The sequence below is a fragment of the Scomber japonicus genome, chromosome 3 (genome assembly GCF_027409825.1).
Source record: "Scomber japonicus isolate fScoJap1 chromosome 3, fScoJap1.pri, whole genome shotgun sequence".
NCBI classification, from domain to species: domain Eukaryota; kingdom Metazoa; phylum Chordata; class Actinopteri; order Scombriformes; family Scombridae; genus Scomber; species Scomber japonicus.
In genome coordinates, this window is record NC_070580.1 from 28,836,320 (window position 1) to 28,860,594 (window position 24,275).

At 39.0% G+C, this 24,275-nt stretch overlaps 1 protein-coding gene across 2 annotated transcripts; it reads right to left on the reverse strand.

Annotated features, from left to right (window-relative positions):
* Positions 1–3,290: 3,290 nt before the first annotated feature.
* On the reverse strand, positions 3,291–18,115 carry lactbl1b (lactamase, beta-like 1b). Of its 2 annotated transcripts, none has more exons than XM_053316295.1 (7): positions 18,062–18,115; positions 14,064–14,235; positions 12,285–12,391; positions 10,956–11,113; positions 8,016–8,263; positions 6,680–6,785; positions 3,291–4,269 (listed from the first exon to the last, which is right to left on the reverse strand). In XM_053316295.1, the coding sequence occupies exons 1-7, from the start codon at positions 18,113–18,115 to the stop codon at positions 3,291–3,293; spliced, it is 1,824 nt and encodes a 607-aa protein (XP_053172270.1). The 2 variants fall into 2 exon arrangements, with proteins under 2 accessions (XP_053172270.1, XP_053172269.1); XM_053316294.1 differs by having other exon boundaries at positions 18,056–18,115.
* Between the last annotated feature and the right edge of the window lie 6,160 nt (positions 18,116–24,275).

Genomic DNA, 24,275 nt, shown 5'->3' on the forward strand with positions numbered 1-24,275 from the left:
ACTTCAGATTTTTTGCTACTTTGGTGATTTGATGATATGGATGTCGCACAATGCTGAAGAGTTGTATTCATCATCATTGATGATCAGTTCTGGATATCAAGCTCCGGTCATATATGCAAGTGCTGCAGCGCTGGTGGAAGGAGAAACAGGTGATCAGCTTCTTTAACAGCAAGATTAAATCAGTGGATTGCAATCATGTTGAGGCGTGTCATCCTCTTCCCTAAAAACACAAAAGTAAGAAACCGGCCATAATAATTCACTTTGTGAGCAAGAAAAAACAAACACAGACATGCACTTGACAAAGACAAAAGCCGCATTACTAGACACACAGGTTTACTGAGCAAACAAATCACAATAGATCCACTTGGACAACAAAATGTAAACTGAATGGATCATCAGAGGAGGTTAAAGTGCTCGTCATCAAGGGGCATCAAGTATCAGTGATGGTTACTCATGGGAGAACCAAGGTAATGAGTCTTGAACTTTGCTCAGACAAATCAGATGATAAAATCCATATGAGCACAAACTGACTGAAGAGTTTCTCAATGCAATTTATGGTATGAGTTAACCCAATAGAATAAGAGCACACTGAGCCACTCTAATAGATAAGACAGTCATTAATGTTATGAAGGACAGCGTAATGTCTTGGCTATAAATAAATGACGTTAATGACCATTGGCCAGTTTTTGTAATACATGACAGTAATTATAAGAAAGATAAGGAATGCATTTAGAAGTGACCACGAAAGGGTTCAAAAACTGTCAACAAAACAATAAAGCAGAAAGCAAAAATATACAGATAGTCCGTGGTTTGTAGGGACCACAATGAACCAGTTGAATTGGTTGAGAATATATTTAGGCAATAATTTGTAAAGACAGGTGAGCATACATAAAAATGCATGGATATTACTTGTGGAGTCGCTCAGGGGTCAGTGCAAGGCCAAAAATGATATAAACAGAGCATCACAAATACTGACATTTGTTTTATTTGTGGAGGACACTAATTTACAGCAGCTTTTGGAGGTGAGCATAATAGAAATGAATAAATTAAAACAAAGGTTTGACTTAAACAAATAATCATTGAATGTGACCAAAACAAAGAGTATGCCGTTTAGAAACTGTAAAACAAACACTGATGTACAACAAGTGATGATAGAAAGTGTTAACATAGAAAGATTGTATGAAAATACATTTCTGGGTGTAATATTAGACCACAAAATCTGCTGAAAACCCCATTTAATGGTTCTGGGAAAAGCAAGGCACATTCTGGATCATAAAGCATTGTGCACTCTGTGTTATTCACTTATATTAATGTATCTGAATTACTGTGTTGAGGTGTGGGGTAACACATGCAAAAGCAATTTACACTCATTATGCATACTACTAAAAATGAAAAAAAGCCATATGGATAGTTAAATGCATGATATCAAGAACACACTAACTTTTTAAAGTTACATGCGTGATGATCATGGATCTGGTAGAATTTAAGATTGTACAAATAACGCATGAAGCAAGAAACAATTTACATCCTGGTAACATATTAAACAGATGTTGTTAAACAGAGAGGAGGGTTATAATTTAAGAGGAAACTTTAATATAAAAAAAACCCTCCAACAAAAACAAGAGCAAATCTGTGGAAAGGAGTGGATATAGAAATCAAGTAAAGTCCAAATATAAATCAGTTCAAGAAGATGTACAAAAAACCCTAGACATTTTAAGGAGGTATAGTGATGGGGAAGGGTCAGTAGGATGAATGATGATGTAATTATCTGATTGACAGTGGATTTGGGTTGTACATATTAGCATAAGGGTAGCTCTTTGTGAGTTGTATATATGATACACATTGAGTTAATTGAGTTACGGAGAATGAGTAAGTCCATTTAAGTGTATACTTCTTACTCCCTTTCGGATATGTAATATTTATTTATTTATATTGTTTATTTATGTTAATGAGAATTTTCTCATTGAGAGTTTGCTGTAAATGTTTACTGTTCATTTTATCTCTTATTTGCTACATGTTTGAAAATAAAAATACAAACAAATATGATTGCTTTGTTTAATTGCTGCTTGTCTGAAGGCTGTGAAGGTCTCACCTGATATCTTACCCAAAGTAACAAGCCTCACCAATAGCAGAGAGTCAACACATGGTATCATTTATATGATAATACAGTTGTGCCAATATGGCTTACAGTACTGTATGACACCAATCATTTTTTTCTTCCCACCATTCATCCAAATGAGCTCCAGTCTGTGGGCTCTGATGCTGCTTCGTTGTGTAGCTGAATGCCAGTTTCAATATTTTTTCCATATCAGGATTTATTGAATACAGTAGATTAATTTATTTCCTGGACTCTGTTCATTGCGCCCAATGATTCAAAACTAACCAACATTTTCAATATCTATTCCATTTTCCATCCCATCTCCAGACAGACGATGTAACATGAAATATAAAAATATCAGCTATTGCCATATTAAAGTCTGTCCACTTGAATCTGCCACTTCTTGCAGCAGTCCGGGCGCTGTATTATTCATATTGGTGTTAGAGGTCAGCATGAATCGAGTCCATTTTTAGGGATTACACAGCAAAGAGTCACACTAGCAACCAAAAGCCTTTCTGTCCTTAATCGCCTCTTTGCTTCTTAGTCACATTTAAATGCATGATTTTTAAAAGAAAAATGCAATCAGCAATTCAATACCCATGGCCACATTACATCTATCTATTCATGTTTTCCATGAATATGTCCTGATTCACCTGCTGCAAAGAATTGAGTACTTCATAACACAGAAATATATTTTTTCCTTCACCAATGGGGGACAAACATGTACGAACCGATGAGTTTGTGCTGCAATCATAGTCCAAGAACTGCAAATGAAATGCATGTAAATATTCATGTTAATGACCACAACAGGACTTTGCTGTGGGCTGGCCTTCCTCTGGCCATTTCCTCTCATGAAAAACTCAAGGACAGAAGAAGCAATAACAAGCACCATATCACCACAGTGTGAATGTTCAGGAAGGAGACGTAATGCAGGACCAGTGTAACAAGGACAGCCATATACATGATTCAACAGAGACATTAATTCATTAATTCTTTATACAGCAGGGTGAATGTCACGCCAGCCTCCTCTGTACTGTGTGTAAATCAGGAGCACAATTTCATTTGTGACTGCCAAAATGACCCCAACTTTTTCATTTGGTCTTTTAATATTCACAGCCTCCTTTTTGTTTACAGTCCATCACACATCCCAAGGACACACCATTTATCTTTAGGCCACGGCACTGCTACAAGTTCAGCTCGGAAAGGTCGGCCTGCGAGCTATTCTGACCACATTATATGTGTTCAGTCCCGGTGCATCAAATCCAGGGGACAAACCCCGCTTATCAAACATGTAGAAGTTAAATAATTGGCCGTCTTGGGCTTCCAGGGACACTGAGGCTGTTCCAACTTGCAAAACACAAGGGTACTCCTTTTCAAACACCACTCTGAACACACGTTCAACCAAGAAATTGAGCTTTATTGTCCTATACTTTTCTGGGATCAGCTCTTCAATTTGGGGCCCAAACTGTTGCATGATCAGAACTCCGTCAGGCCCGGCTTTGATCTCATAGAAGGTGATGTTGCCGTATGTGAAAATGCCAACGTAAGGTTCTGGGTTTGGGGGTGGGAAAAGGATCTTCTTGGCTTCCCTGAAGGCTCTTTCTATAGCTGGGATGATGGAGTTGTAGGCCTTGGTTACCACATCCTGATTTTGAGACCTACTTCCAGCCATGAGCACCACCAGGCCGAGTTTCAGTCTTGGCACTAAGGAGAAGGTGGCCGAGTAGCCGTCCAGATCGCCATCTTTTCGCACCATCTCGTAGCCCAGCAGCTCGTTCACCTCCCACGGCGTCCCGGTACGGTTGGCAAAGTAGTCCTTGTCACACCTGAAGAGCGGGGTCAGCATGATCTTCAGGGAGTCTGGCTCCAACAGCTTGCGGTGATAAGCACTTAGCAGCATCATGGCGAGCTTGGCCAAGTCTGCCGCAGTGGAAAACATCTGACCTGAAGGCCGATACCAGCCCAGGTCATAGAGTGGGGCTGGCTTTCCATTGGAGTAAACTCCCACGGCCATCTGGCCCTGGAGTCCTGGGGTGATGTCGAAGCCGGTGTCCTCCATCCCCAGTCGGTCCAGGATGTTATCTGTGATCCACCGCTGGTAGTCGACGTTGGCAACTCGCTCGGCCATCACATGCGCCAGCAACGAGAAGGCGAGGTTGCTGTAGTGACATCTGGGAGGAAGGGTGTTGAAAAGATGAAGAGTATCTTAACATTTTGGTTTATTCATGTAGAAAATAAGAGAAATTATTTTCCAAATCTTTCAAAATATATACAAAATGACAAATGCATTGCTCGATCGAATCAGCATCAAGAGGTTTTTATCAGTGTTGCCCTTGTGGTCTGACAGCTATGGTCTTACAAGGTTTTAAACTTTGATCTCTCCCATGATCTCTCCACTGCACATCACCAAGTCTAAAATACATAAATCCTTAAACAGCAGAGCACAGTGCCAGAAGCCAGTTTCTCCTCATGTTTTCATAAACAGCTGTGGTGTCAGAGACATCAAAATTTCATTTGAAATATTTAATTTACTTAAAGATAAAATATTATGCCAATTACTGTAATATGAACAGGCAGTTACAGGATATTTTTCAAGATTTTTGCCGGTTAGTCTTGACATGTAATTATACAACACTTCTCTGCCCTCAGAGGAATGAAAGTCATTTTGAAATGTAGCAGGGACGTCTAGCAGGTTTAACATCATCAGACCTGGTGAAGGCAGTAATGCACCTCACATCACTTTCACTTAAAGTTATTGTAATATTTGAAATAGTGGATTATTCATGTGCAATAGCTTAAAACTGACCAAGATACCTTCAGTAAAGTCTGGATTTTATCACAGTAAAGGTGGGCCAATTAACAGACAATACTAAATTATGACTTTTACACTATTCCAATGTTCCCAATATATACACTACCGTTCAAAAGTTTGGGGTCACCCAAACAATTTTGTGTTTTCCATGAAAAGTCACAATTATTCACCACCATACGTTGTGAAATGAATAGAAAATAGAGTCAAGACATTGACAAGGTTAGAAATAATGATTTGTATTTGAAATAAGATTTTTTTTACATCAAATGTTGCTTTCGTCAAAGAATCCTCCATTTGCAGCAATTACAGCATTGCAGACCTTTGGCATTCTAGCTGTTAATTTGTTGAGGTAATCTGGAGAAATTGCACCCCACGCTTCCAGAAGCAGCTCCCACAAGTTGGATTGGTTGGATGGGCACTTCTTGCGTACCATACGATCAAGCTGCTCCCACAACAGCTCAATGGGGTTCAGATCTGGTGACTGCGCTGGCCACTCCATTACCGATAGAATACCAGCTGCCTGCTTCTGCTCTAAATAGTTCTTGCACAATTTGGAGGTGTGTTTAGGGTCATTGTCCTGTTGTAGGATGAAATTGGCTCCAATCAAGTGCTGTCCACTGGGTATGGCATGGCGTTGCAAAATGGAGTGATAGCCTTCCTTATTCAGAATCCCTTTTACCCTGTACAAATCTCCCACCTTACCAGCACCAAAGCAACCCCAGACCATCACATTACCTTCACCATGCTTAACAGATGGCGTCAGGCATTCTTCCAGCATCTTTTCATTTGTTCTGCGTCTCACAAACGTTCTTCTTTGTGATCCAAACACCTCAAACTTGGATTCATCCATCCACAACACTTTTTTCCAGTCTTCCTCTGTCCAATGTTTGTGTTCTTTTGCCCATCTTAACCTTTTTCTTTTATTGGCCAGTCTCAGATATGGCTTTTTCTTTGCCACTCTGCCCTGAAGCCCAGAATCCCGCAGCCACCTCTTCACTGTAGATGTTGACACTGGTGTTTTGCAGGTACTATTTAATGAAGATGCCAGTTGGGGACCTGTGAGGCGTCTGTTTCTCAAACTAGAGACTCTAATGTACCTATCTTCTTGCTCAGTTGTGCAACGTGGCCTCCCACTTCTTTTTCTACTCTAGTTAGAGCCTGTTTGTGCTGTCCTCTGAAGGGAGTAGTACACACCGTTGTAGGAAATCTTCAATTTCTTAGCAATTTCTCGCATGGAATAGCCTTCATTTCTAAGAACAAGAATAGACTGTCGAGTTTCAGATGAAAGTTCTCTTTTTCTGGCCATTTTGAGCATTTAATTGACCCCACAAATGTGATGCTCCAGAAACTCAATCTGCTCAAAGGAAGGTCAGTTTTGTAGCTTCTGTAACGAGCTAAACTGTTTTTAGATGTGTGAACATGATTGCACAAGGGTTTTCTAATCATCAATTAGCCTTCTGAGCCAATGAGCAAACACATTGTACCATTAGAACACTGGAGTGATAGTTGCTGGAAATGGGCCTCTATACACCTATGTAGATATTGCACCAAAAACCAGACATTTGCAGCTAGAATAGTCATTTACCACATTAGCAATGTATAGAGTGTATTTCTTTAAAGTTAAGACTAGTTTAAAGTTATCTTCATTGAAAAGTACAGTGCTTTTCCTTCAAAAATAAGAACATTTCAATGTGACCCCAAACTTTTGAACGGTAGTGTACATATATGAGTGAAATCCTGAAATCTAAACCTGGAATGATTAATCTTACTTGGTGCCTGGGTCTGCTACAAGGACGTCATCTTGAAGTAGATCGATTGCAGATTGTGTTTTTCCTTTCCAGAGCAGGTTTGTGGCCCGGAGTCTCCTGGGCAGACCTGAATTGACCCACAATTCAATAGAAATAATAACAACAACTGAAATTAGCAAATAAATATCACAAACATAACAGATCATTATGTGTTTTTATGCTTTTCTGCATCTCAATATCTGCTTAACAAAAAGTCCCTCACTTTGTATTTCAGTCTGTTGGTTTTATCCACTTCACTGTGACACATTTAGAGGTTTTGATGATCACTCTGTTTTTGATGACAGGGTGTGCTATTTAAAGATTCATGAGTCTTTTTTGCCTCAGTGGTCTCTCTCATCTTTTATTTTAAATCAGTGAAGTATTGCAAATTGAAAAGCCTCTTCAAATAAACAGCTGCCTGTTTATGCATGATCACAGCAACTCGTCTGCTGTGTGGATGTAACTGCTGGAAGGACTCCGGCTATCATACAGCATTTTAACTTGCTCAGATTGATTCACCTGCGGGATCAAAATGCAGACTAGTTTATTATTTTCTAATAGAAAGTTTCTAATTGTTATCATTTTTGCAGTAGCTGTTCAAATCAATCCATTTGTCTGTCACTTCTATAAAATTATCGGATTCGTGCGTGACAGATATCAACAGATTTTATCTTGAATGTAGCCTCTAATGTAAAAAAAAAACAGAGATCCAGATCCTACGTTTCCCACAATGCACCTAGATAGCTTCTTTAGACACTTGCTTCCTGATAAAACTCCAGTTTGTAACGCAGGTAAAGTCTCAGGTCCATGCTGAAATAACCCTGATGACCCAGCCCCTGAAGCTTTGACAAAGCTCCTTCAGAGCCACCAAAGTCTTTATACTCATTTTCACATACTTGAGCTTATTCTTTTAGACTTTATTATATTGTAACTTTTACTTTTTCTCTTGTGATTTATTGGTTAATTTAATCTCGTCAGGCTTTGGGGTAGTTTTAAGATTTAATAAATAGGAAAGCCAAAAGGGAAAACAGTGCTCTAGGAGACAGATTTAGTTTCGCCCTTTTCATAGCTTCAATAAACCAGCTGCTACTGTATGTGTATAGTCATGTCCATTTCCACCATCAGAATAAAAAGGGTCTCTCAAATGCAGCCCGACTTTTTAATTTTAGCTAATATAAAAGACGCATTTTCATACAAAACTCACCGCCTAGCAGGTAGATTTAAGTTCTGTATCTGATTAATATGTTTTCAAAGCTCCATATGTCACAGGGCTCATTGGAATTCAGTGAAATTGCTCTTTGTAGTCAAATAAATCTACCTGAGAGCTGGCTGGCCATCCTACGCAGGGTGACTGAGGAGGAACGGATCTGAACCTCCCCGCTGTCCAGAAATATCAGACCATCTGTCACATATTTCAACTCAGAGTCTCGCATCTTCCCTAGAGGGTTTTTGATCGTAAAGTTCTCCACATATTTCTCCAGAGGGTCATCTAAGGAGCCGATCTTCCCTTCCTCCCACAGCCTGTACAGCATCAGTGTCGGGAAGATTTTGGATAGGCTGGCAATTCTGCAAAGAGAGATAAAGCAATTTAACCATCTTTTTAAAAATGTCTTACATATATTTAGAGGCCATATATGCCCCCTTTCGTTTTTCCTGCACCATTATTACTGTCTTTTCTATTGTATGAATTTATATCCTCAATAAAGTGCAAATAAACTAAAATCAAAAAAACAGAAATTACTCATGCTCTTCTCATCTTACCCTCCTGTTTAACTTCCCTCTCCATCACTTCCCCATAAACATGTCTTCTATCTTTTTGCCAGGCTATATTGTAATGGACTGGTCTGCTTGAATAGAAGTGACAATCAACTAAATATGTAAAGACAGATACAGTATACATAACTTGCTAACATCATTTATATCTGAATCCTGGTACAACCTGAACCGTTGTTCTTCACCTCTGGTTCAAACATACTCGGTGGTGTGTAGTAGTGGCATGCACAGACTTCTTGAAGGGCAGGGGCGAAAAGAAAAAAAAGGGCACATACAGCATGTTCTCGCCACTGAAGAGGGCACTTTAGTGTGTTTTGCCAACCAGGAGGGCAGCTTAGAAGACTTTTTGGCTCCGAAGAGGGCACTTTAGCACGCATTTTGGCTCCCAAGAGGGCACCTTAGCACGCGTTCTGGCTCCGAAGAGGGCACTTTAGCACGCGTTCTGGCTCCGAAGAGGGCACCTTAGCACACGTTTTGGCTCCCAGGAAGGCACCTTACCATGCGTTTTGGCTCCTGAGAGGGCACTTTAGCGCGCATTTTTCAACAATTGGGCCATGAGGGGGTCGACCGCCCCCCTGCCCCCCCCTTGTGCACACCACTGGTATATAGTCTGTGTTTCTAGTAAAATACTGCTCCTCTGAACCTGGAAGGTCCCGCTTACAGTACAGAAAATAGAAAGAAGGCAAATCATTTTATTTATTTGTATATAAATCGTCAGTGTGCTTTTGGTTTCAAAAGTGGGTACTCATGTTGAAAGCTCAAAGCTGTGGCATACACTGTGTCACCCTGTGCTAAGCAAAATTGCCTGCTGCTTAAAAAAAATGTGATTGTGGATAAATGACTTAAATGGAAAATCAGACCTTTCAGAAGCAGCTGCAGAGCACTTACTGTACATCTGAAAGAACTCGATAAATCCTCATGTACCTATTTTTAAATGCCATACCTCTTAAGTGCTGCTGACGGTAGTTATGAGAAATAGGCTGCAGATTGATTAAATTGTGCAGTACTTTGCTTTATATTCAGGTCAAATAGTTTTATATAACTAATTGCATTTTTCTGATAAGTTTTGACATACAGAACTAGTTAATTAGATGATTTTTTTAATATATTTCTGTGGGACAGCTCAATAACTATGGGACCAATTAATACTAATAACATGCTGTCTTTTAAAGGCACATTCCACAAATTGACACCCAAAGGACGAAGGCAGGAAATTACTACTCAGCCTGTGAACACAGTTATATAAGGTCCTCTGTGGCCATAAATATACTATCAAGTTACGTTACTTACTGCAAATGAATGTATAGGACACTATGTTTCTGAGGCTTCACTCTGCTTAAATGAGGATAATTCAACCTATACTCAATTTTGAATAATCTTTCCTTTGCGAACCCCCTAATTCTATGGAACGCTGAATTGCTGCTCTTTAAGTCACTTGGATAAGAGGAAAAGTATAAAAACATGTTTTTTAGTTGGACTGGTGTCTGTAATACTTCTCAGTCTGTTTCTTAAGATATGACATGACTAATATATCAACAACAATTTGGATGGTTTGACATGACATTTGGTCCAAACATTCGTTGTTCTCAGACAATGAAACCTACTGACTTTGGTGATCCCTGAGCCCCCCAGCACCAAACTGTTGAATGTATTGTCATGAAATTTGGCTCGCACATTCATGTGCCCTTTTCATCTAGTGCTGTCATCTGGTCTAAATATTTTCATTTGTCAGCTGAGGTTTTCTTTTCCATTTTTCCTTTGTATTATTTTTTGTACTTAAATCCTATTTTTCAAACTGGTTTTATGTTGCTTCCTTTCCTCTAGAGACCTGGCTGGTAGTGCACAGTAAGCAGTTACTTTGTCCTTTTAAAAGTAATAATGTGACATCCAGGGGTAACAGGATTACCACCATGCTGCAACTTCAATTACACATCAAAGTGAAGAGCTACTGTGTAAATGTATACTGGGCATGGCCGGATCTACCATACGGGCAATCTGGGCTACTACCCAGGGGCCCTTGAGCAGAAAAGAGGGCCTCAATGATGGAAGAAAAAAATGTGTGTGTATTTTTATTTATTTATTTTTTGTCTGGCTTTTCAGAACTACAACACAAGGCTCGACCCATTCTCTCAATGTAAATTATGATCACATCCAAACCATTACAATGAATCAAGGCAAAGGAACAATATTCCTCCGATAAAACACACTGCTTCCTCTGCTGTAGATGAAGCAGTGTGTTTTATGTTTCTGACCACAGCAAAGGCATCAATAAAAGAAAAACTGTTGAGAATAATCAGCGATGACTGTGGTGGCAGACCATGACAATATAAAGAAGATATAAGAAGACATCACAGTGTTTGATGAGTGACAATAGAGAAGAACATCACTCATAGCTACAACATAGATGTCACCAAAACATAAAACTAAACAAACAAAAGTCTTTATCACTTCAACCAAGATGAAACTGTTTCAGTGCAGCAGTCACCTGTAGATGGTGTACTCGTTGGGGGCTCCAGAGAGCGGATCACTGGCGTTCCTTTTCCCAAAGTTGCCGGTCCACAGAACTGTGTCATTTAAGATTACGATGGCCGACAGAGCAGGAAGGCTGATGGGGTTGACGGTCTGCCGAAGCAAAACATCCACCTGGAAGAACCACAAAAAAGTTTTTTTTGACTCAAAGTTTTAAAACTCATCTAAAAAACGATGACTGCAGATCTAAAAAGTGTATTATATAAAATATTCATATTATAGTATTCATTTGCCACATATACATCAGAAGCTCTGTCACTATATTCACTAAGATTAATTGCTATTCTCTCCACTAATGAAAACCCTGCAAACTGTAGCTGTGAGTGACATTTTAAACACAAACACAAAGAAACTGAAAAGTGAAAAACTATTTGATGTTTAATGTCTCAGATGTATGTTTCTCTGCTGACAGAAGCTCTACTGGGAGTATTTCCTCTTGTTCAATGTTCTCTACCCGTGAAGGGGTTTGAACTCGAATATCAATTCAGAGTTCATGACTTTCATATATAAGACTGATTAATTCGATTTAATTATTTTTCTTCACATTGAAGAGTGGTTCCCCTATTAACGGGTGCATGATTCAAATCCAAATAGAGTAATACTCATTACACAGTCAACAAATTTATATTCCTAACTTCATTAGGATAAATCCTTTTCTTGGGGAGTAAAACTGTGCAGGTGCAACATTTTTCCTTCAAATTGCAGAAAGATTCAACGTGCTTGTTGACGAGCCAGAAACAACCTTTCACTCTAATGAATGATGAAAAACAGTTCACATACTTCTTTTTCATAATCGCACACATAATTGCATAGTTCCACTGCATAGGTTTCCCATTAATTGTTGGGCCGAGACAAAAGAAGCTGTTTGGAGGTCAAGCGAGTATAAAATTAAATATCTGTGATAGATGTCTCCTTGACGTTAAATTAATGAGTGAAGTTTTATTCATGAATCCTCTCACTGGAGTTATGTCTTTATTGCTAGTGTTCACTACTATTCTTCATTCTCAGATTCTCCAGCGGAAGCGAAGGTGTTGATATTTCATCACACACTGTTGAACAGATGGGTCCATTGCTGCACCCGGCACCACAGAAACAACCTTTTGCTCAGACAGACACTCACTTTTTCATCCACTACTGTATATCTTTAATCTCCTTCTGTCAACTGCAATGACATTTGGTGTGAAGGATTACTGCGGTCAGCCTGTAAATTTACCCGGACTTGAGTGGGCATGATGGAAATACAACCGCAGATTTATATCTGCCCATGATGAATGACTCTCCTCACCTTTTCCAGGGCCTCTTTCAGACTGGGGATGGGATGCTCCAGCGGAAGAGGCTCTGGGAAGCGTGGACACATCATCTCTGAGTTGGCGTTACGACCCATGCCATCATCTGGGCAGCAAATGAAAACCAGGATCAATGAAAAGAGAGAACAGACAGTGAGGAGGCATAGGGGGGACAGGCTTTTATAATTCTCACTATTTGATAGAATAATGTATCAACCGCACAAAGGCCAGAATAATGTGGTATAATTGCTTGGCTAGGGGCTTCATTAATTCTTCCTGCTTCCTGATGAACCCCGTTGATTATTCTATAATACATTGTGACAGGATGTATGATATACAACTCGCTGATCAAAAGAGATGCAGCCTGGTCCCACTGTGAACTCTAGATGAACAAGGACATTTCAATATGTTTCATTGTGGCTTCAGGCCGCTGCTGAAAAATGTGTTTTTTTGTAAATGAAAAGACGTATCAGTTGCATATCAGAAAATCTTAATCATTTCCTGTGAAGCTGTGCTTTTCCCATTAATACTGCCAGATTTTCCTTCACTCATACAGTATTATGCAAAGATTGCACAGCGGGGTAGTGTCTTTTTTTACAGAATAACGTATTGAGGTATTGTGCTCTGTCTGAAGAAATGACTTCAATGAACCTGATGAGATGCTATAATCAAATGTCAGCATATATAAACCAAACTTGTGATCTGAATAACCACTCTGGAGGATAACAAAGAGTAGGATGGAGGGATAACATTAGTCTGACACTGAGTTCGATGTTGTCAGACACAGATTTTCTTGGATTGAAGGCACTGTAATTAAAACAAAGGATGCTGTGTTAATCTTGAATGTTAGCTGTATGTTTGTCGTGTTGAAACACAGCCTGAACTGTCTGAGAAAATGAGAGTTTTAACCTTGTTGTCATTTCCTCCTAATATTCTTGAACTTGTTTCGACGCTTCCAATTATACAGCAAGCAAAACAAGCGCTTTATCTCATAAATACAAGACAAAGAGCACAATTAAGAGATCATTTTATCTCTTAATTGAGAGATTTGTATCTTGTATCCTGTAATTATAAAAAAAATGATGTATTGATTATCAATGTTGCAGTAAGAACTGAGTTTCTGGGTTGTTGTGTCAGTCGGATCAGATAAGAAGGAGCATGTGGAGTTTTAGCTGCAAGCAGCGTAAGATTCAGTGTCACACAGTCGCACAATGTAACAGCAAAAATATGTGTGACTTATAATTAACACATTTTGAAGCAGAGTTTGAACTTCAATAATATCAAACTTATTAATAGTTCAAAAACACGGTAAAAGTTAACATGGGTTAGAGAGTTGAGCGTTTGCATGTTTAATAGCATTTTCTGTGCATTAAAAAAAAGATTCAGATGTGACAAAGCAGTCTCTTTGGTGCTTTTGGATTTCTTTAAACCAAATCATAACAACTGATTAAATGTGTCCAGAAACAGCAATACTGTTATGAGGCAAAATCTGTTGTTTTAAGTGTCAATGAGAAGGTCTCAAGTCTTTAGTTGGCAACACGCACAGCCATCACAGCTGACAGTATACTGTAGTAGCAATGCTAATTTCCATAGTGTGATAGTGTATATGTTTGTTTTACCATATCCATACCATACCATATCTGAAAAGGTTTGATTCCTCAAAGGTCAGTTGGAAAACCTCAAGCTTGCATGTGTAGCGATTCATTTGATAAAGACTGCTTATAGCTTCCAATTAATCTCACCCGACAGACTGTGTAGTAAAAGTATTTTGGTCTTACCTGGCAGAACTTTAGGAAGCTGATATTGCCAGATGAAGCATCCTGTCATCACCAGGGACAACACGAGGAAGAACACCAAACCCACCTGGGTCCATTTCACCTTCATCTTCTTGGCTTTAGCAAGTCCTTCGAATTTAACAGAGGCAGCAGGAGCAGCCACAGCAGGAGTTGGCTAAAATATGAACAGACAAGCACACAAAGACACAACAACACAGAGAAGGTTAGATTTAAGTTTGTAAGATTGCTCATTCAATTGTGGGACATTTTCTTATAAAGGTTTCCCACATTTGTAGCATCTGACCTGATGTTGTCCATGACATCTGTTGATTTTGGTTGTAAAAGAAGTCAGAAATCCATGTCAATTTGCTCACTACACAAGTGATCCCTTTTGCACTTTAAGGTACTCACCACCTGATGCTTCACAGGCCAGACGGGGTGGAGAGGATTACCAGTGACAGAGCAATCTTCTTATCACTCAATCAACCTCCTAAACATTATTCCACATTAGTTCTACTGTGTAAGCAAGATTCTGCACCCAGTGGAAGTAAATTGTGTCCCATGGAGGTTTTCCTGGGCAGGAGACATGGACTCCCATCTCTGATGTCTCACTGACTCTGCCGTAATCCTGGGCCATCGGCAGTGCGTCCCTCACAATTCAATTTCCTCTCTTGCAGCCACAGGCTGTTGACATCATAATCCCCAGATTTACTCAACCAAAGCGGCCGGGGAAATCTTAATCCCTAATCCCCGTGAATCAATTCACTTCAGTCCAGCTTCGCCTTGTAGAGCCCACCACCGAGACGCACGAGCTGACAAAGATGGCACCCACTCAGCCAACACAAGTTGAGATGGGGTGACAGGGTGAGCCTTTTAGCCAGAGCCTGAGCTGATATGTACAATCACATGGGTGCAGAGAATTTGGATGAGCTGGGTGAGGGAACGACAGACAATTTGGGCTGTTGAGGGAATTTAGATAATAAGGGACGCTAAGACGCATGGCTGTCTCCAACTTTTTTACTCTCACTACTCACAGCTGACATTCAAACTGCACAAAAACACTCCACCCAGTGTTTATGTGGATGATTTACAGCCTGACTGACACTGGAATTGATATTTGAGAGTTTAAAAAAGTCAGATAATGATTTATTGGCTTGTGTTTGACATAAAGGTATAATTAGGGCTGGGCGATATATCGAGTATACTCGATGTATCGCGGCTTGTTCTCTGTGGGATGTAGAAAATGACTATATCGTGAATATTCGAGTATACATTCAATTTACACGCAGTTTGCTTTTAGTCGCGGCCCGTTGAACTACAGGTTTCTCTCACTCTCTCATCTCTCCGCACAGAGAGATAAAACAAGCGCACCTAGTTACGTACATCACATTCAGTTGTGCGTGCAACGTCATATGCCCGGCAGCATGTAGCAGCAGTAGCAGCGATCTCAGGTAGCGGGAGCAGCAGGTGATATGGACAAGTGGAGGAGGGAGATTTAATTCCCAAAAAAAAAACAATTCATGATCCATCATCTGGCGGTGGTTTGGGTACAAGAGGGAGGACGTTGAACAACAAACCATAATATGTAAAGTATGTCATAAAAGCGTCACCACAAAAGCTACAACAAAGTTATATCACCATGTGTGCTTGAAACTCTGCAAGAGCACATCTCCGGCCAGTGACATATTGAAGAAAGTGCCGAAGCAACCAGCACTGACGCAACTGAGTCTGGCGTCTTCTTTTTCCAGAACAGCAATACGACTAAAATAGTCAAAAACAGAAGGAGATAACGTCCGCAGTAACACACCACACAGAGAAAGACATGGCCCCAGTGAGTGTGGTTAAAAGCCCGGATTCAGAAAGATCATCGACACACTTGATCCAAGATATAATCTACCTAGTCGCAGATATTTTGCAGAGACAGCTCTACCTTTATATCCTAGTGGCATTATGCACAAAATGTGCACTTTTATTTAGTGTTGTTTGAAATGTTTAATAGTGACATGATGCAGAAAAAGGCACTTTATTGTATTCATTTGTTTAAATATTGTACTGGCATTATGTAAAAAAGTGCACTTTAATTTAGTGTTGTTTTGAAATGTCATCTCAGTGACACCCTGCACAAAAGTGCATATTTTTCTTTTAAAATATCTTTGTGGCATTATGCACAAAATGTGCACTTTAATTTAGTGTTATTTTGATATGTCATATTAGTTACATCATGCATAAAAGACACTTTATTTGTTTTGAAATGACATGTTTGTGCCACTGCTTAATAACTCTTTAATAAATACAGTTTTGATGAATTTGTTTAGTTGTGATTTACGCTTTTGGCATGAATGTTTAAAATCAGCATATATTAATGCAGTATGAACAATGTTTTAATGTAGAAACGTAGAATCATCATACTGGCATGATTGTATGCATCAAAGTGTTAATTCAAGGCTAAGGCAAAATATCGAGATATATATCGTGTATCGTGACATGGCTTAAAAATATCGGGATATTAGTAAAAGGCCATATCGCCCAGCCCTAGGTATAATATAAACAAACCTTTCAGGATTTCTTAAATGTGTTTTTTTAAAGAACTGTGACCAAGTTATGTGCTCAGTAGGACATTTTAAAGTTGAAATATAAACTTGACATCGCTCTGGTAGATATAATCGTCAAACACTATTAACAAATCTTTGGTATTTGCGTATTGTAACCATTTGTTACTTATGGGCGACAAATGCAGTGATACTGATATATCTGTGATTATGGTTAGGGTTAGTTGGTCTACTTTATACATTTTGTTTTAGTTTTTTTCCTGCTTCAGTAACACAATCACAGTTATAATAATTATTTGGCTGATATGATACTCAAGGTGCTTTTTCACTTGGCGCAGACCAATGGGAGATGGGAGACAAGAGTCCCTTACTCTTGCAAAAAGGAGTGTTTTGGAGTATTTTTTAAGTCTGTTGAAGAAAATGTATCATTCATCATAAAATACATAAACCTACTATTTTAAAATAAAACGCTGTCACCCTGAGTATTCAAAAATTAACAATTAATCGTTAAAACAAATATAACTAAAACTAACTGTGCTTCTTGTAAACCCCACCAGTACTTTGTACAAATCCCATCTCATCTGACTTCTGTATTCAAGAGTAATGTCTCCGGTTGCTAAGCCCCCTTTATCTTATCTGTTTATCTAATCGTGGCTTGGGTGATATGATGATACAGTATATACATGAGATGATAGAGATTGGAGTATAGTAGATAACTTGTCATACTGCTTCTATCGAGGTTTATATCCCTTTACAAGAACATACAGTATCTGCTTGTATTAGGCCATTGGATTACTGGATAGGAATACGTTTTTTTTGTTATTTGTTTTAATCAATAAATGGTTTCTCAACTCTGAGCTACTATTTCACAAGGTATATGGCTATTATGATAGAAAATTACATTTGATCCATTTCACCCAGTGGGCAGCTTTTATAAATAAATGATACTCTGCAAATCTTAGCAAAAAATAGCATTAATATCCATCACTGGGTACATCCAGTGACTGTCATTCCGTCAACCAACTTAATCACAAAACATTAATGGCTTGTCCAGGGCTCAGTAATGTATTTTAATGATTATAGGTATGATGATGTGATGTGAGAAAAGTAAGTGTGAAAGCAAGCTGGAGCTGATCCTGGTTGCATAACCTGTGATAGCTGCTCGCCCATTTCACCACAGCCAGGACACTAACACACACGCACACACACACACACACACAGAGAGAGAGAGACACACACACACCTCTAAGCACCAGAGCTCCAGCTATCACAGCAGTTTAATGGGTTTTTAGATGAATCACATTTTTTTTGTGATGCGCAATCATATTTATGTGTATCTACAGGTTCACTTTCTGCATGTGTTGAGTGTATTTGTGTTTCTGTGTGGGTAGGAGGAGCAGTTTGAACACCTTGTTTGTGTCTGTGTGTGTGTGTGGCTGTTTTTACCTGTGCTTGAACCCCGTCCACCGAGGCCTCTCTGAGGACTTTACTCCCCGCCTTACCCATGGTGTTACTGCACCAGCTGTTACATGAAAAACAAAAAACAAGCAGTTGGAGCTTTTGCACAAAATCTGTCTTCTTTGCCTTTTTTAAAGGTAAGATGGCAGGTTTATAGTCACATAAAGACATAACTGCTCTTTCTATGGCATTGCCCTCTGTACAAATGATCCACATATATTGAATTCAGACAGGAGGATGTGAGAAAAAAAACAAGTCAAGATAATTTCTCTGACAGATTTTCTTATTGCTGGAGCAGCATGCATTTGTTTGATATATAACAAGGTGACATAATAGACCCACAAATATTGTATGACCCACAGTGAACTCACAGCCAAAAACTACCTGTCAGAATAATTGTACAGTAAATAATGCAAAAGCATAAAAAAGGGTATTATCTTCCTTTGTACAGTATGATATATGGTTCTCCTTTGAAATATATTCTGAGTCTAAATATAAGAAAGTAAGATTCATGGTGTCAACAGGTCAGATAACGAAACTGCCTCTACTTGGCTTCAGCAACAGCAGAGCAGCATTGGAGGAAGTGGTTGACAGCCAGACACCAAAGTGTTAGACTGTATCGTTGGTGGAGAGGGAGACCAAGGAGGAAGAAGAGGAGGACATCATACAGCTGCATCACCTGCTCAGTCTGAGTCTTTGGAAAGATCAAAATCAGTGGATCAATAGGAATGGAATGGCCCAAAGAAGCAGCGTTCGAATTTTAGGATTGTGCTCAGGTTTCCAGAAGATGGGGGAGCCAATCTTTACAACATGTTTCAAGATAACATAAAAATACTTTTCTTGAGACAGTAATTTGTGTATAATGTGTTAGTTCCACAACGGATTTTAGATAACTGGTTAAAAATTCATCAAAACCACTCAGTGTACAGTATGTGCTCTGGAGGTTTCCGGTTGCTTAATGGATCACGACTGCCTCCCGAAGAAGCTGTGATGTCACAGATCGTACTCATAGGTACATGTCTTTAACTCAGATGAGCACAAAACTTTCCACCGTCATCAGGTGAAAGCAGTCCTCTATAGTGTCCGACTCTGCACATACATCATTATTCACAGTGAAGTGACATTGAACAGCATACATTTTTGAGAGGACTTAAAGGCGAGGCTATACTTGAAATGCACTAGTTCACACAAAGCATCATCCGACCACATCAAAAAGCAAAAGTATTTATATAAGTTTCAAATGACCACACTCAAGCCGGCAATCACAAAGAAGACATGAATGATGAATAGTGCAAATGAGGATAATGGGGTGCACATTCAAGCTTTCTGTCCTTGAAGGTGTCTTTGGTGTTGCACTCAGCTGTAAACAGCGAAAATCGGAAAGCTTTCTTCTCCACCTCCATTCATCATAAAAGCCTCTGAGCTTTTCCTTGTACTGGCTACTTGAAGAACATTGCAACAACACAATACTTATTTTCACCCCAAAACATGTTACAACCTAGAAAAACTCTGAACTGAACTTGTATACCTTATATGTTTGTTTCAGGGTCAGGGTCATTCATCAAACAATTTCTTAACCAAAGCCAGAACAAAGAGAGTTCACGTGAAGCTGCTTAGTGAATGGAGGCAAGAAATGAAGAGCATCCCACCTTCAGCATTGTTTTCATTGATGACAGAGAAAACAGACTCAGCTTTAAGGTTCTGTCTGTAGGAATCAGATAATCCTTCTCATTAGCGACACCTGTGGCTGTTAAGTTTCTACGCCCTATGATTGGAAAACCCTGGGTTCAATTACCAAATTGATAACCAGCTTCGTAGTACCACTTATCCAGATTGTGAATGTCTGGGTAAGTCAACCCAGGTAATGGAGAGATATCCCGGGTATGTTAATCCAGCTTCGTAGTACAGGCCTCAGGAATGGCCGACTGGTCATCACAGCAGTGTTTTGTTGTGAAATGTGTTGTGGTCAACAGGGGCAGCTAACTGTCTCGTTAGCTGGGAGAGCTAATATGTGTTTCGAGTCAGATAGCTATGTTTTGTGTCTTCTATCAAAAGGCCACCAGGGGGCGACCGTTTTGGTGTCAAAAGGACTTCCGTCTCTATACAAGTCAATGGAGAATTCACCAATTTCTCACTTGATTTCTAACCTCAGTAAACGTTTTCAAAATGTGGTTATGGTCTCAATCGCTAATTTAAAGCCTTCTTCAATGCAGTATGATGTTCATTTGTGAAATTTTGGCCTCCCTGATTTTATATTTGACGATAAAGCAGGGTATGCATTGGGGCGTGGCTATGTCGTGATTGACAGGTTGATTGACCAATGTCCTCGAGATCCAGCCCTCGCAACCATAGCAACCTCCCTGCTCCGCCCATGTCCCCGCCTCATGCCCATATAATTAGAATCCGTGTTCTTTTTTTCCCGGCATGCACCTGAAATTTTCAAGATGGCGCTGCCTAGATTCGAAACTATTGGCTTCCGAGCAGCAGTCCACAAACCAATGGGTGACGTCACGGACTGTCTACGGTTCACGGTCAGACATAGGGGGGAGGGGAGGGTACGTAGTGTAGGCAGTTGGAGCGAGAAATGTCTGGCACGAACATAGCGGAGAAGGAGAGGTGGCCAAGAAACATCCAGAGAGGACAAAGTTAGAAGAACATTTAATATAAAAGAAGGACTTTGACCAGACAAGGACCCGCAGACACATCACATGGTTTTCTAACGGAGGAGGGACGGAGACGGAGACCCAACGGAGGAGAGGAGAGTGAAGGCAGACGCTGATCTGCCGGACAGGTGAGTAACATCAGCGCTGCTTTACATAAACTGTAACGTTACTTGCTGACATTCAGCTCACTGTCTAGTCAGTATGTTGTTGTTGTGATGTTATCTGTAAAGTAGCAGAGTTGTTACTACAGCTGTTTGACGCTTCGCAGCTAACGTTAGCAGTGTGCTAACGTAACCTACAACGTAGCTGCTGTGTTGTTGATCGCTGTGTATCTGGTGTTTGTTCACTGCTTTCAAAGTGTTTACAGTCATTGCTATCATCACAATAATATCAAATGAGATTGAGACGCAGTCTGGTGTTAGCCGGGCTAGCTACCTGTACTATCAGAGAAATAAATGCTGCTATCAAACTGAAGCTAATTTACCGTCCCGCAGCAGACGTTTCTCCTCATTTCCCCCCCACATCGCTTACTATACCTTTTTAAGCATAGTTTTTTTCTCTAAACTAGAGGACATATGCTAATATACTCACATTTGCTTAAATACAAGACTCCAAAGAAGAATAGCTAGCCTATATATAAATGAAAACTAGAATTTATAAGTTATCTTGACTTTGCGTTAAGTTGGTGATAAATTGATTTCATTGTGCAACAATATTAAAAGAGAGAAAACTAAAAGATCACTGGTGTAATTTTTGCATTAAATGGACGTTTGATTTCTTCAGATGCTCCTTTTCGGCCTTTGCTCAAAAGATTTGCATCAAGTCCTGTAGGCCAATGTAATAAAAGACTGAAAAAAAAATCCTTTATCTCAGGAGCAACAATTCTTTTAGATGAAATTCAGGCATGTGACGATGAATGAACTAGTGCGAGAGGCTGCACAAAGTGTACGTACCATAGACTGTATAAAAGAAAGGTACGTACAGTATGTCTAAAATACAGCCCACAGCTCAGCGGATTATATATGTTTGTATTTAATCTTGCAAAGACGCAAAATGAAAAAAAAGGTTGTAGTGTATCCTGAATTTCATGGCCTCCAAACCAATTAAAATTCTGTCAGATATTCAGCATCAAGCTAAAACCTGACCTTGCATTTTGGTTGGTATCCAGTGTGCCAGGGGTAATGAACCGAATTAGTCGCTGCTTATAGAGCAGAGCTTCTGAACTGCTGACCAAGCTGCATGATTTCAGCTGTGTCATAAGCTTGTAGTTAGAAGCAATGGTCCTGTTGGTGAAAAATTGATCCTCACTTACAGTTTATTTAAGAACATCGTTCTCTTGACATGACAAGTTACCACAAAGTCCTCGAAGTCCTCCACTTTATTTTACACAAATGGTTTGTTTTCACTTCCTGCAGAGGACAAGTTGACTAAAAGGACACTTGGCTATGAAAGATGGACTGCTGGTCAAATAATGTAATTCTCTAAACAGGTGTCAGTTAGTAGAGCTGGTTTAAACTTGAAAATCATGTTAACTAAATGTAATTAATATTAAAACTTATAATGCTTAGCCACATGTATGAAATGATGGACGAACCAAGGAGTGTGAGGTTCAATAAATTATTAAGTGAAGACACCGAGTTCATGTTAATACCACTTGTGTGCAGCGGTGGAAAGTAATTAGTTCATTTTGTATTCAACTACTTATTATATGTACTTGTACAAGGTTTTAGATTATATGATACTTTATACTTCTATACCACCATATACTGTATAGAGTACTTTTCACTCAACTACAGTATTTGACAACGTATAAAATGTTGGTAAAATGAGCTCTACTTTAACCAGATGCAGCATTAAAATGTTATGATGTATAGTGAATAATGTATGTAAGCTTAACTTAAGCATAACTAACTACTCTAATAATGTATATAACATGACATTCGTAAAGCCAGTGTGGCTAATGAGTGCATAAAGAGTATATTTGCTTTTTTAATACTTGAAGTATATTTAACTTGTGATACTACTGTAGCAATACTTTTACCTATAAGAAATATATTACCATTGTGGTATTGCTACTTTCTATGCTAACATATAAGTATACTAATTCATACATCATTAACATGGAGTCATTATCATTGGTGTGCTTTGTTAATTTTGTTTATTACAAGACATTGATTTTCGGTTGTTTCCTTCATTTTGTAAAGAGGAGATTATTAACATTATTATTAATTTCCTTATATTTCAGGTTCTAAACTTGCTCTGTTTGTATTCAGATCTGTTTTATGTGCCGTCAAAGTCAAATATTGATTGACTTGATTGTTTTGTGTGATGCATTTTACGTGACTTATTGTACCGATCAATATCACATAATGTACAGCTTTATATCTAAAAGTGCTGAATGTGCACAATAAAATGTAAAGTAAAGAAAAATCAGATTGTCAGAGTGAGACAGACACATCAACTTATCTGGATGTAATTATGCAGAAAGAAGGCAGACAGTCTGTACAGTGTAATCTTGTAATCATTGTAAACTTAAGGAGACTACAATAAAGTGCTTGTCAACTAATAAAGATATCAGCTTTAAAACAAGTGATCTAATTAGCCCATTATACCAAATAACCTCCCATTAGAGAACAAATATAAATAAAAAGTACCATAATCTGATAATGCAAGTTTAGCATTAGCGCTAATACTATTTATTGTTGTTTTGTTTGTATAATTGTAGATACTGCCTCTAAATTTAAACATCAATCACTGTGAATTTACATTACTCCATTATTCACTCACCTTCAGTAGGTGCATTCATGACAATAAGGCTCAACAAACTGCAGTCATCATGATTATCTTTGATTTGCCCTCATTTATTCTGAATGCATACATGGCTCCTATGATGTTAAACTATTCATAATATAAATGATCATGTTTCTAAATCTATAATAAATGCTGAACATTTGTAAATGAAGTCATACGCCACATGCACAAAGCGTCGAAGAGAATCCAGACTGCAGAAAAACATGTTACATAAACTGTAATGAATCGAGCACCTCTTTTCTAGGCCATGAAACATCCAACAATGATTAATTCCTTGAACACTTACCTTGGGTTCTGAATCTATTAACAGCGTTGCCTTTTTCTCTCTTTATCAAAACGACAAAACAAAATGCATTCCGCTTTTGTTCCGTCTGAGTTTGGGAGCTCGAAACGGGATCCTGACAGATGTTAGTATCATGGTTATGGCTAAATCCTGCTTGTATCAAACCCAGCATTCTGGATTAACCATCACAGCCAATGGCCACATCTGCCATGGCACAAAAATGGGTGTTCATTCAGTGTGTGCGGCATGGGGTTTTGTGTGTGTTTGTGCTGTTTTGTGTTTGTGTGGCATCTTTTGTGTGTGTGTGTGTATGTGTGTATTTTTTTTTTTTTTTTTTTTTTGGAGGACAAGTTGACTCAATGAATCTAAACATAAACTGGTATTACTCACTGAGCTGAAAATATTTTTTACTGACAGGGCAAGATTAGGAAACACACAAAACTAGCTGGCA

Excerpts from the sequence above, each read along its gene's own strand:
- lactbl1b (XM_053316294.1), bottom strand. The coding sequence starts at position 18,115 with ATGGGTAAGGCGGGGAGTAAAGTCCTCAGAGAGGCCTCGGTGGACGGG. Across the intron at positions 14,236-18,055 it reads TGGACGGGGTTCAAGCACAG|CCAACTCCTGCTGTGGCTGC; the intron begins GTAAAAACAGCC and ends TTCATATTTTAG. Across the intron at positions 6,786-8,015 it reads GATGGCCAGCCAGCTCTCAG|GTCTGCCCAGGAGACTCCGG; the intron begins GTAGATTTATTT and ends GGGTCAATTCAG.